General features: G+C 39.1%; 1 protein-coding gene across 1 annotated transcript in view; it reads right to left on the reverse strand.

Moving 5' to 3' along the window:
- The window catches only part of PARP8 (poly(ADP-ribose) polymerase family member 8), a 120,318-nt gene that overhangs the window by 67,205 nt on the left and 38,223 nt on the right, over positions 1-14,890 (reverse strand). Inside the window, exon 3 of the mRNA XM_075078631.1 lies at positions 1,561-1,598. Coding sequence (XP_074934732.1) covers positions 1,561-1,598 — 38 coding nt within the window. The remainder of the gene's footprint in view (positions 1-1,560; positions 1,599-14,890) is intronic.

Raw genomic sequence — 14,890 nt, forward strand, 5'->3', positions numbered from 1 at the left:
AAGAAACAAGAAATATTTCATTCAGAAATATTACAGAGATATTACTGATAAAGATCAAAAAAGGCCGGAGGGTTTCATTATCGTTCATGGTACTTACACTATTAAATATTCCCAGGTGCAAAATACACAATGTGGGGCAATCCAACAGTACACCTCTGGTGCAACCATATACCTTTACTTTCACAGTGCCTGTCTGCCCTCATCCACGCTTCCCTCTCCTGCTTCTGCAAACTTCTGTGCCATCTGAAGTATCTGTGCAGTCTCCTTGTGAAGGAAATCAAGGAAACAAGCTAGCTGAAAACTAGCTTTTGCTCACGCCTGGTTGTCTTTCATACAAAATACATATGATCAAGAAGGCCAACAGCATCCTGGCTTGTATCAGGAATAGTGTGGCCAGCAGGAGCAGGGAGGTGATGGTGCCCCTGTACTCAGCACTGGTGAGGCCGCACCTCGAGTACTGTGTGCAGTTTTGGGCCCCTCAGTACGAGAAGGACATCGAGGTGCTGGAGCGTGTCCAGAGAAGAGCAATGAAGCTGGTGAAGGGTCTAGAGCACAAGTCTTATGAGGAGCGGCTGAGGGAATTGGGATTGTTTAGCCTGGAGGAGGCTGAGGGGAGACCTTATCGCTCTCTACAACTACCTGAAAGGAGGTTGTAGCGAGGTGGGGGCTGGTCTCTTCTCCCACGTCACTAGTGATAGGATGAGAGGAAATGGCCTCAAGCTGTGACAGGGGAGGTTTAGGTTGGATATTAGGAAAAATTTCTTTACTGAAAGAGTGGTCAGGCATTGGAACAGGCTGCCCAGAGAGGTGGTGGAGTCACCATCTCTGGAGGCATTCAGAAAACATGTAGACATGGCACTTCAGGGCATGGTTTAGGAGGCATGGTGGTGTTGGGTTGATGGTGGGACTTGATATTCCCAGAGGTCTTTTCCAACCTTAATAATAATAATTCTATGATTTGATTCTATGAATAATTCTGCTTGTCTAGATTGGCCGCATGGTCACACAAATGCTTTTGCCAACCCTTCTCAGAGTATGAAAGGGAGGCAGGACTCAGCAGCTGGCAACAGCTTTACAAGCTTACATTACCAAAGACATACCCATAAACAAACCCTAGGCTCCAACTGACTCTGAAAAGCATCAATGCACAGTCCACAGGCTTAACTTGAAGACCATGACCAGTCGCATTAAGGTCTAATGCGGAAGTGCTTTGCTGGCCCTGTGCCAGGCTGCTCAGCCTCTCAAAAGATCAAGCTTTATCTACCATGCCAAAGAGGAGTTGAACGCTTTCTCGCTCCTGTCACTGTTGGCTCCTGACATGGCAAGCATCACAAACTTTGGTCTGTGTAAACTTGTGAACCAGGTTTTCTCACCCTGACCCAGCTGATAAATGTCACCTGAAAAGAAGAAATGACTGTGAAAATAATCTAATTAATGGAAAATGATTAGCACAAGGATGCACCTGGAAGCCATCAATACCCTTTCAGATACTCTCATCTGAATATATCAAGTTGAGCTAACATGCATACATGTGTCATGGACAAGAATGTTGCACTGTACCTGGGTAATCCTCAGAGACGTGCACTGAATAGGATACACTGTAAAAAGAAAAAAAAAAAAGGAACAACAGAATTAATAACAACATTAACTGCTGACATACATCTTTTCTTGCTCTTGTATTATTTTATATTTATTTATAGGTTCCTGACAGTTTCCAGGACAGAAGGTAACAGCTATTTTGATGGTTTTTGAAGTCCTCAGCTAAGAACAAAAAGCATCATGCCCATTTTGAAAGCTTACTTTGCTAAATTGGCACGTATCAATTTCAACCTTCTTAAAGAGAATATCAGGACTGCATTATATTCACTTTAGAGTAACTTTTCACATTACACAGAGTAATAGCTGTACTTATGTGTAAAATAAAAAAGTTGCTGTTTGAACACCAGAACTGGAAAAGCGCGGTTTTCCCTGCATCTGGTTTCTGGGGTTACCTCAAGACTCAGTAGGAAGCCTTTCTCGCTGGCTGGGGCACTTCTGTATGTTCTTGTTAGTCTCAGCAAAGGCTCTGGATGGCTTGGGCTCCTTCCTCTCATCAAACCTCCATATTTATAACAGTTGTGACAATTTTATTGAAAAAACCATGGTCACACTAAAGGGTAGCTTCGCTATGTGGATCACCTGAATCTGTTTCATCTGAAAGCAGTCATACAAACACATCATCCTGGCCCTCCAGCTCAGCCCACATGTGCTGTCCCTACCTTTCAGGAGATCTTCACTCTAGGAGGCAAGAAGTACGAAAAAGTAGGTCCCGGACACTTTCTTCCACAAGTGAATTTATTACTGCACAGCTCTGTCACCCGTTTTTGCACATCATCTATTCCAGTGTAATTCTTTTTATGTACTGTTTAACTAAGAGGCAAAGATGCCAGTTTCTTCAACAGCTGCAAACGCTCACATAAATTGAAGCAGAATGAATGTTTATTACAGCTGACAACAGATTTAGCCACAGACCTCTTGATAGCCTCAGTCAAGCCAGAATTAAATGCCATCACTGTGTAAATTCAACATTTTGTGATTTTTCTCTTTTAATTATTTTTTGGACATTTGGAATAGGCAGCATGTGTATCCCCTCATCTTGGGGCATTTTCCCTAAAGAGTGAGGTAATTAAATCTAATTAATCTGTCATTACCTAAAATATCACTATTTGAAATAGGTTAATATTCCAATATAATAAAATTTTATACGTCTGTGCAGTCATGTGTGGAGAATTTTGCCCTGTGGTGGACCCCTCTTGCCCCCAAACCCACCAAAAAAACACCCAAAAAGTTAACCAAGGGCCTGTCCTTCCAAAAACCTATTTTCTAGATGTTGTGTTTGTAACCATGACTTCCTCCTTCTACTACCTAAAGAGGTACTTCAGTCTCACTCTTTTACACTGGCTGATTGCACACCTCTTTGCTGCCTCCAGAATTGCTGTGTATGGGTTTGTCTGACTATTGTTATATAGGATTATTTTCAAGTGTGAACTTTTATGCCAAGAAAAGAAAAACCTTTCAAGAACCCACTCCATATTCTAATTTAAAAACCATCTCAATTCAATTTAAAAACTGAGGCAAAGCAGGGAAATTCCACGGATGTATATAAAAAAATAGTTCTTCATACTGAGAGAAAGAACAGGAGCTGAAGAAGTTACAGAATTTCCATCAGTTCAGATATTAAAAATTCAACTGGATAAGGCCCCTCAGCAACCTAAACTAACTTTGAAGCTGGACTTGACTTCAGAGTTAACTTCTGCTTTGAGTGGAAGGCGGACCAGGTAGTTGGCACATATCATCCCCCACATAATTGCTCTATATGCATATGTGCAGAAACCTGATGAAAGTGTGTTTCTCTTCCTTCTTCTTCATCATATGGTACCTGTGTCAGCAGCAGCTGTGGCAACGTTAAATGGAAACTAATAAGAAAAAAACATACCGTAGGTCTTGTGAGATGGAACTAAAATGAAAGGGTTCATGAAGATGCTGGTTAGAAATAGTCTCACACCAGATCCTGTAATGACTGTAAGCAAATTCAGGGTCTGACCCAGAGCCCACTGAAGCCAGAAGTGGTCTCACTTCTATGATGAATATTATCAGAAAGGAGAAAGGAAAGGTAAAAATTATGTAAAGTAAAATTATTCTGTGATCCCAGTAACAAAAAGTCCCCTTACAGAAAAAAAATTTGCCACCAAAATCTGATGTCACCTCCATCTGAGAAACTTTAATAGAAAATCTGTCTGCCAAACCAAAATTAAATGGAAGTATGTTGGAAACAGTAATGGAATCTGATGAGCTAGAGCTGCCACTTCAGAGCAGTGTTTAAAGGAGATGTGAACCAAAGATTAAAGAACAAAATGCCTGAAAAAGGGATATTTACTTCCGATTAAAATAAACCAGTAGTTTTTATTAAAAACTACTGAACTGAACAAACTTAGTTTAGTCCCTGACTGAGCAGAACTATTAGTTTATTATTCTGGGTATGTTTAATCTGAAACTCTTTTACATTATTAGTTCCACCCCTCTTCCCCCCAAAAAAGGGAATGTCTAATTGTCTTCTGTCTAAATTCACACCTTCAGCACACATAGGGATCTCTGTGCTGCCCTCTCTTTAGTGTCCCCAGATCAGTGTACTCTAGGAAGTATTAATGAGGTATTATGCCAGCGAAAACTCTTGTGGGAACAGCCTTTTAGATAGCCCATTGCTCTCACACATATTTAACTCATTTTTTTGGAGAATAAATGGCTTGTTTGAGCCCCTGAAGAGAGGTGATGGTGCTTTGCTTGGGCTTGGAATCTTATGTTAGTTATGTGCAGGCTATGGAAACAGAAAGTGGAAATAACACTACGGAACAGAACAAAACTTGGTTTTGTGTCCCAGCTTGCCCCTGTGATTGTCACATAAGATCATACTTCAACACATTTTGCTGCACTCTGGATAAACTGCCTCCTACTTACTGTGCACCTGATCTGTCAGAAAACAAGATATACTAAGCTAACAAAGGTCTCTTAAGAGGCTTCTGTCCTGCAGCCACACAAGCATTTTCCTGCTGACTTCAATGAGATTTAAAGCCAAGAAAGAAACATAGGACTGTAATGGCTTACAGCACCTTAAACAGCACAGACTTCAGTGAAGATGCAGATGTTCAACACCTCTTCGTGTTAAATCCTCTCAGAGCCAAAGCAAGCCTTTACTGAAGCAGCTTTCTCATTTAAGTACTGAGAAATGCAACTGGAATTAATTTAGGCCTTGGCCCCACATATAAGTACAACATGATTATTCCAGTGAGGGATGTGATTTTTCCTTCTGGCAATGCAGTTCCTCTGTACAACCCTCTCACAGTTACACTGCTATAAATACAGCTTATAGCACTGTAATTTATTTGCATTCCCGTAAACACATTCTAACCAGCCAACCACCATCAGTTATATTGATTTATCTAAACGAACACAGTTAAACTTTTGGGTATAAACAAAGCCTCAATGATCATGTTATTTCTGTTTTCTTCAGCTTAGACCCTCTGCAGAAGGCATCCTACAGTTGTTTCTCGACCCTTAAGCTCAGAACAAGCTTCATACTAGAAATGGCCTAGTAAAATTTTTGTTATTTAACGAACAGTAAAGCACTATACGAGGAATTAGTGAGAGCTGTTGTGTTTCACTGCTTCTAAGTTTTTAATGTAAACTTCTTCTTGCTTGAAATAACATTAACATGGAGATCCACAGCCTTAGCTTAGTAACAATTCTACTCACAGGGGACTCCTTGCAAGCAGTTTCCAACGTATTTTAACCATATCTGTTCCTTCTTCAGAAAGACCATCCTGCAAAAGTCCATCTGCATTTGACAACTAACTAATCAACTAGATGGGGATTCACCACCTAATTGCTATCTTTCAGCTGAATCTGCCCCACTTTGATACAGAACAAGCAGATTCACCTGCCTTTGACATTACTATAATTTCTCAAAGCTGGTTAAAAAGAAGTCCAGAGTCCAAACTGATTATACTACCAGGTAAAATATTATCCCAAAATTGAAGCTCTGGGGCAAAGAAAAAAAATCCATTAAAACTGAAAAAGGCAGTAAAGCAAAAACTACTGTGACAAAGCACATTCATAAAAAGAACCAGCTTCACCTCTTCGCATCAATTTGTAAGATTGTTTCCCGTGCTTTGAACTGCAGTTTTTGCCCATCATGGTACAAAACCCGGGATCAGACATGCATCCTGAAGCCAAAACAGCGATGCTGGAGCTGGAGTGTATGATGCATCTTCCCATCAAATTCACGTTATCTCAACTCTGTATGTCTCCTGTAGTTTCTCTCGAGGAAAGAAATCCTTTAAGCTGAATTTCCAGCTGTTTTGCACAGCAGGAACAGCATGAAGCGTCTGGTGCAAGTCTAAGATTTATGTCTATGGAATGGTTATGACAATTCAACCAGCTCTGTCCCATGGCAACAGCTAACTTACTGCCTTATTAAGTGTGGAAATTGGAATCTAGATTCTATTCCAGTTTCAGCTGACTCTTACTAGAGCCAGAGCTCCATGTGCTAGTGTTGTAACCTGCAAACTTGCTCAAGAAAGGAAACAAGATTTTTCTGTCGTGTGGAATCTTACAGCAGTCTAATGCCAATCTATAACAAGATACAAGAAAAGAGTAAATAGGACTTTCATAATGCACCTGGAACCAGAGAATTCAGAAGAGATTATTTTTGTTTATGATTTCCACCCCAGATATAGCTCATCAATGAACTAATGCAATAAGTTAATAGGTTGCACAAAACTTTATACCTGAAGAAAAATGCTAAGACTCAGTAAAGTAAGCTATGGACAAATATGTAAGATGAAATGCTACTGTGGTATTGATTATATGCCAGAATCAACTTCTGAACAAGTTGGTGAGCTGATGAAAAAATTAGTGAAACCTTGATAAGAAAAATAAAATTATACTCGTGAAAACTTTGGCCTGAAGGGCCTTTTTAATGAACTGTATAAAACTTCTGAAAGCACAGCATGATATAGACCCGATGTTTTTACTCTCCTCTAGGTGAGGCAGTAAGAAGGAATAAGAAAAAGGTCCAGTTGAACAGATGCAACTGAAGTTGTATTCTTTTACCAGTTACTAGTTATCAACTCTCAAAATTACTACTCAATTATCTACATACAACATGCCACAGTAGAACAACATTTCATGAATGTCCACCATTATACAGAAAATACTTCCACTCTCATCTTCACTCCTGTGGTTTTTTTTCCTTTGAAAATGCTTCTGAATTGTTCAATGGATTCCTATTACTTTCACTGCTACTTCAACAAGACCACCATTTGATCCTGAAGCCAAACCCTTCACACTTCTGACCAGCCTTTTCCTAAAATGAAAGAAAATTGATTGCAAAAGGATTCCACCACTTTCTTTTCTAGGAACTGGTCTGAGATCCAGTTTGAAACCTAATAGCTTGGCAATAAATCATATCACAAATACAGGGTGGAAATTATGATTTTCAGAAGATGTACTGTGGGATCCCATTCAAACAAAACTTTCAAACTGCATTCCTGAAATATCTGACCTTTGAACAGGTGCGTTGAGAATTGGTAGGAGATGAAGTCATTTAGGTAATGGTGAGCTGAAAAACTAGGTAGGCTATCTACACAAAAAGTTTTGAATACTTAACACGAAAATAAAATCCATTAATTTTTTTTGTAGGTGACCTTATTTGAAGTAGAAAATTCTCTGAAAAGGATTACAATTCAAAACTAATAGTTAAACACACTGCAAAAGGTTTCAATATCAAGTCTTTCTTCCAATTTGTACAAAGACGACATGCATGCAAATAACAGCAGAAGAGATCCAGCAGCCGTAAGCAGCACTTTTCTATGGTAAAAAGATCTCTTCTGCTTAATGGACACCACCAAAAGACACGCCTTCCAAAGTCACAGCCTGGGGACAACCATTTTGTTCTATGTTGAAATCAGAGCAAACAAAATAATGATAAAAGAAATTGAAAAATATGCAAAAAATTACTGCTGTGTTACTTACAGGTAAGACAAACTTAATGCAAACACTCCTTTTGGTGTTCAACTGCCACAACCATGACTCAATGATAAATGTTAGGTTTTTTGACAATTTATGAAAAGTGAATCAGCAAAATACTGCATCATTTGGCATGTATGACTACTGTGCTATGAAACACTTCATTATCTTTCACTGGAACTCTTAAAAACAATGCAATTACACTGTAGGAAAAATAATCTTGCTCTTCCAGTTTGGAGCTTTTGAAAGATTCCATCCCATCCAGCACACATCAGCTGAGGAAGTGCTCCATTGAAGCTCATATTCAGAAATATACTTAACACTATGGCAGCATTCTGTATTTTCTTATCAGGTAAACTTTATAATCAACTATTACTAGCATTCACAAAGTCTGTAGTAAAAAATATGGAGACTTTTAAAATGTATTTATAAATGTACATTTATAATAATATAATGCATTTTATTCTTTTGCAAATCACATTAATGAGTGAAGTAAATACTATTAGCCAACAGAAATCATTAAGTACTGTATTCCACTCATTCACGATACCTTTACAACACAGTCCCAGTAGTGTCACAAAAACATAAATGGAACTCAAAAAAGTTCCAGTTGTGTAAAACACTAACCACAGAGTGACATGCATCTCCAAATAGATAGACACACAAACAGTAGTTAGAATCACATGATTTAGAAATATGGAAGATAGCACATTACATGACACGGTTCTGAAAATAAGAGTTTGCATAAGGCTTTTTAAAATGCAAATAAATATACAGGCTTTTTGCTCTTTCACACAGTCAACTATTAAAGCACAGGAATTATGCTTATTTTTTAAACAGTGAAATAGAAACAGATGTCATTAAATCAAATAACAATTACTGAAAAGCAACCTTATTATCTTCTGGAAAAGAGGATTAGAAGTATCCACAAATGAGACAAAAATTAAAAGGAGGTGGACCTAAGTTTTCATGCACATATTAGCACAACTATGGAAAAAGTGACTGCTAATCAAGGGCAGCAAGAATAATCTCATTATATTAAAATCTATTTTCTTTTCTGTTTCAGAATTTAGAACTTGAATTAAATCCCACTGGATTTAATCCCACTCCTCCAAGGGAGACTTTAGTACTTGACAAATAAGATTGCAGACAAGCTGCACAGAAAAAGACAAGACTTCTGGCCCCTACCACACTCCTGGTATTTCTAGAAACAATTTCAAGATGTATTCCAGAGGGTGCAAATTTTGGTGAGAATTTTCTTCTTTTTTTACACTTACAGCCTGCTATACAACTGGACTGTGAACCATTTCACATCCATGCTATTTTCTGGATTTCTGATTAAAACAAGCTTCCTGGATTTCTAAACAGCTTTTGAAGTACCCTTGAAAATGTTTTGAATGTGCGTGTCTGCATGTCAGCAATTTGTTTTCAGATATACAGGCCACCCTAAAACTCCTTCTGAAACACATTAGTTCAATGAGTTTCCATATCCCTTGTGATCTAATAACTGATGACCGAGCAACAGTCACAGCTATTTTTTGCGGCTAGATAGGGCCAGGTGCTTGCAAAGAATTGAAATTTGTACACACACTCTTTTTGCTATACATCAAAATTGCCCATAGTACACCAGCAGTTAGACAGAAAAGAATAGCAAGTGACTGTGAGTAATCTTTTCCTCTGGATGTTGGAGAATGCATGTTTGTGACGACATATGAAAAGTCCCAGGCACATCTACTGATGACAAATTAGAACTGTTCCACAGAGAGGTGAGCAGCGTCAATGAGTCAAAAATGGCACTGCTTTCATTTCTTGACATAACCTGGAGGAACAGAGGTGTTGAGTCAAAGTTGTTATATGTTTGCATTTATTGCTAAGAATAATTACGCTACTGGTCCTTTCACGCAACCAAAGTGCACCTAAATCAAATGGTGAGCATTATTCATAAAGCCCTGCTTGATTTACCATGTTATTCAAATAAAGTGGATGCAGAAGACTGCAGCTCAACCATTTCCCTTTTGCAAAGCATCGAATGAAAAAGGCACGGCAACTTGTAGTAAATGCACCAAAGTCTACAGGATTAATCATCACTCCAACAAACAGGAGGGCACTCCTAAAAATAAAAATAGCACTTATGAAATGAACAAATCAAGGACACTTCGGGGGAAAAAAAACATGCATGCTGTGTGTCATTCTAGAAACAGTTATGAGAATACGACTGTGTGTGCAGAGCCAGGTTGACCACAATAAGACTAAACCAGAATCAGACCACTTCACCCAGAACCACAAAAGCTGCCTCTTCTTGCAGGCAACACTGTCTGACCCCGTCCAGCTCCCTCCCCTTGACATGGATACTCTTTAAACCTCTCTTCTGTGTTCTTCCTTCTCTCCACTGATCCCACTGGTTTGAATTCTCTCTCCATCCTCCCCATTAGCTCTTCATCCAATTTCAGTCTTCCCCAGGACACAGAGCACAAAACAAACTCAGGACAGCAACCGCTTGACCCAACTCAGCTGCAGCCAGAGCAGCGTACACATCATAGCCTTAGGGTACCTTATTTCCAGGGTTGTGCCGATCTTCTTCCACTATGTGTTTTCTACAGTTTCTTTCAGTTTCTTGTTTTTTGTGGTTTTTTTTTTTTTTTTTAGGTAAGGGAAAATGTTTTTCCTCTCTTCAGCTTCTTTCTTTTTGCTTTGGAGCATTGCTGTGAGAAGCAACCGTGATATCATCTTTTTGGAGCCAATTAAGAATTATCTTAAAGCCATGAGGTTTTGGTCCCCTTCTTCCTATTGGAAGGCTGTTCTGAGGCTCTTGTGGCTGTAATTCTAGTAACTCATTTTTCAATTCAGATCAGTTGAACAGAAATCCCTTGCCTAACCCCTGTTCTAAGCCTCCATGTTGCAATCTTTCAAAACAAAAATAAAGGGCACAAAAAGAAACAACTGTTATCCCAAGGCAGGGACACAGGCAAACTGCAACAGACCGAACAGTTACAGTGATCCAAGCAACCGAAGAGAGCATCTTGTCATAGGAAGTTTTACCCAATCATTTTAGCAGTTGATTTCAGCATCTCATCATTAAAACCAAAAAGAAAGCCCATATAAACCCCTGGAGATATTAACTTTTTACCTTCATCGTGTCCCTAACAAGTCAGTGGCTCCTCTCCTTAACATGCACTTCTCAGCAACAGAGAAAAGTCCTAGGCATCCTTCTTAGACCACTCTACACATTAATTAATTAGCTGGCAGTTTGCTTGTTGATCTAATGAGGAGTGTGGCAGCCACTGCTGTGCAGGGGAGAAGTAACAAATCTAAATACTCTTCAGTTCTTTGAGATATCTTACAGAATTCAAATCCCCTCTCCCCCCACATAAAGTCCCTGGTATGTCTTGATATAGCTGGACAAATTTATGGACTAAAACTACTTTTTTCTGTAAGTTCCATACACACAGCTTCCATTAACACCAGTACAAACTCAATACATTTAACTTCCAAATATAGAATTTGAACATCAAACTATAGCTTGTAGCAATATTCTAAACTATAACTGCATATTCTTACACACATTCAACATAACAAAATCCCATAGGGCAATAGATGTTACCTATCAATAGATGTTACCTATGAAATTACCCAGCCCAGTTTATTCATGTCGACATAATGCATTCACATAATTCAGGACCACTGGCATACTTACAGCCAGTTATTTATCTACTGCTTACAGGTACACACAGTCTCCTGGTCAAGTTAGTACAGTGGTGTCCAGCACCTCTGAATATTGCTAGACTGTGACACACCACAGACCCATATACTGCACACATTTTAATCCAAGGTGACAATTGCTATTCCTGACTCCCATGCCACACAGCTGCCAGGATTTCTTGAAGAACCGACGGACTGGCTTATCCTGATGTCCCATTACACTAACATGGTCAAAACCACACCATTTTCTGTGGTGAGAGACACATGGGCTACCTGGCTAGCCACAATGCCAGCAGGCTTTTTGCCACCTCAGCCCAGAAGATCCGAGAATTACAGTGGCGCAAGAGACAATATGAAGCATGAGAGCAGGTCAAACTCTCACACCTGGAGCCTCACTGCCACTATACTACAGTCACGAATAGCATGCACTCATGACAGCAAATAAAATAGAAAATTCAGTGTGAGATGACAACAAGAAAACATGACCTTTTTCTCCCCTTTCTTTTCAGATATGACAGTTTCAGTCTGAGGGCACAGGTACACTTTGAACACAAAATTCAGTCCTGGGTGTCCTTAGCGTCAGAAACATGACAGTAAATTGTGGGGGAGTACAGGAATCACCAAGTAACAATCTGGCAGAACAGGCCAGTGATCAAAAAAATGTAAATGGGTTCAGAAAGCTAGGTATACAGAGTATGGCAAATCAATGAGCAAGTGTGGCAGGAAATGTGATGACTGCTGACACGTGTTTTCCAGAGTGCAAATATGAAGACGGATATGATACTCAGATGATGGCCCAAGGGAAAATGGCCAGCCATATTCAGGTGAAAGTAGAGGGAAAGTGTAACTTGGCTGAAAATCAGAAATGCAGCACCCCATTAAACAGTGAATTAGTCTCCCAGGGAAGGGTTGAGGGCTAATCACATTGCAATTTGAAGTCAGGATGGAAAAGGAGCTTAAGTAAAATTAATGGGAAAATTTTGCATTGGCAAGGTTACTTACAAATGTGTTTCCCATTGCTAGTTTCAATGAGTTATGAATGAGTAAAATGTACTTGCCTCTCCTACTAGTAGCTCAGAGAACAAAGTTGTAGGTTGAATATGACATTGATGACTCTCAATGTGACTTATAGGAAAAAATTCAAAGCATACCCTTGTACTATATTTCAGCAGTGTGCAGAACAATAGCAGCCGGAAATTTCAGTCCAAGTGCTTTTTATGCATTTGAAGTGGCAGCATTGGCTAAGATGTGAAACAGTTCTTCTACCAACTTCTCATGAATTTTAGTTGTTCCTGAATATCACACACTCCTATTACTTCTTCATGACAGAATGGAACAGAAAATATTTTATAACAGCCCACTTAATAAAGAACAATTTCTAAACGCATGGGCTGTTCTTTGGCTGAAGAACGCTTCTAGATGCATGACTGCTCAAAGAACATTAATTTCATAGTATACCCAAACAACCATACCCGAATATAGACTGGCAGACATTCCCACAGCAAATGCTAAGCAAACTATAGAAAAAATAACAAAAGATAATTTTAGTATCCTAACCCAATATGTAGTTAGATTTTGAATATAATTTCAATTTGTAAAGATACAATTAAAAAATCCCTCCACTAGTCTTAATTAGATCCTTGCCTTCTCACAAAACTAATTACATGTCAGATGAAGCACTGGCTTAGGAAGAGCCTGTATTCTTGCAAAGGCAGAGGTAGTTCTATTTCCAGCTGTGTTACAGTGACTTGCTAGGTCCCTCCCAGCAAGAAAAAATGCACACATTTTCAAAGGCGATCAGCAGCTACAAACCTTTCTAGACACTGATTTTCCTTTCCTGTGTGCTGAACCTCTACACCTCCACTAGCAGTTTTGAAAAATAAGGCCTTATAGCCTAAATTGAAAAAAATAATTAGGCAACAATAATTGTGCAGAACTGGCAGCTGGACCCCTAAGCTGTTCGTATTCCCTTGACAATCCCATCAGTACATATCCACCATTTCAGAGAACTCATTGTACTCACAAAGGTATAAAAATGTCCATTTTATTGTCGACTTCTATAGAAATTTAGGTGTCTCAAAAGGGATCTGGCTACCTAAGCATCTCTTACAAGGCCAGCATGTAAATACCTTTGAGAAACTGGCAAAGTAATACTCATGCTAAGGTACTCAAAATTGGTACACTTTTCAAAATACACAATGAAATCCTGGCCCCATTAAATTAATTAGGCAAAACTCTCACTGACTTAAAAAGAAAAAGTGAAGGTTTACCCTTATCTCAGCTTCTTCACCAGCAAATCTGCAATAAAAAATGTCAGAGATTATGTACTCCCTTCATACCTTCCTTACTCCTTGCTCTGTCCGTACAGTTTAACACAGTCAGCCACCAAAATGATAACCAAAATTTGGAAAGCATCCTGAAGGTGGGAAACGACCCATAAGCAATAAGCTTTATAATGAGACATTCTACTACTATTTCCAGTAAGTCTAAAGAGTGAAAGTAAACATGGCCAGAAAACTTCAGTCTTCTGCTGATGAGTGATTAAAATCAGTAAGCCTTTCACTAATATAGAGCTCTTAATCTGAAGATCCCTTCAGAGCCTTTAATAAAGACAAAGCTATGAAGACTAACGTAAGAAAAATGAGATGGTATAAAGAGAACAAAACCAATTAATCTGTAGAATGAAAGAAAAAGGGATTAAACACCAATGAATAACTCCTCCCTTTTTGATGTCTGACTGACACCACATGCACTTTCAGTGACTTCAGCTAGCAGTGCCCCAGACTGCTGAGAAAGCATCAATGGAAGCAGCAATGCAGCTGTAAGTGCTTGTCACCCTGCTTACTGAGACCATTGTAGGTATGAGACCATTTAGATACCATTGAGGTATCTAAATACAGAGATTAAAAAATCTGATTCAGGCATCTACATCTTAAAATCTGGACCAGTTTTACCAAGACACAAACTATCTTCCCAGGCATGTCAGGAAACATAAAACATACACAACACTGGGTAACTGAACTGCAAACAGTTCAAAGTAGGCAGAGTCAAAATAACATAAATATGAACACTTGGGAAGATTTTTTTAGTTTGAGGGTTGGGGTCTTGAGTTCTTCTTGAGGGAAGTGAAAGAAAAACCTTCAGGTAATACTGCCTCAAATGCATGGGTACACTGCATTTTAGGCTCCTCAAAATATTCCCCTGAAAAACTTACCAGCAGACATAGGTCAAACTGTTCACCTGCTCACAAAATTGTTTATCATCAGAAGCATCAGTAATGTGAGTCATGTGAGTATCTCAATCAATAAACACCTCAATTTCTTTCACAGCCCCCTCAGGTGCTATGGGGCTACTGCAGAAAGCTGCTCCTCCAGAACAGAAAACCAGGAGTTTGGTGGCAGAGTGATTATAGTTCACTCCATTTTGAAAGGTGACTCACTTTCCACCACCTGATAGTGTCATTATGCCCAAGAGAAGTGGGATAACTGAAATTACTGCCTGGGGTGAAATGGAACTGTAAAGCCATATCACTTATTTGCACCAGAGAAATTAAAAGGAAAAATAGCAGTCTCCTTTCACACCAGGATGCATATAGCAGAGGGCCTGAAAAATGTAGCAAGATTTAACT

The sequence above is a fragment of the Phalacrocorax aristotelis genome, chromosome Z (genome assembly GCF_949628215.1).
Source record: "Phalacrocorax aristotelis chromosome Z, bGulAri2.1, whole genome shotgun sequence".
NCBI lineage: Eukaryota > Metazoa > Chordata > Aves > Suliformes > Phalacrocoracidae > Phalacrocorax > Phalacrocorax aristotelis.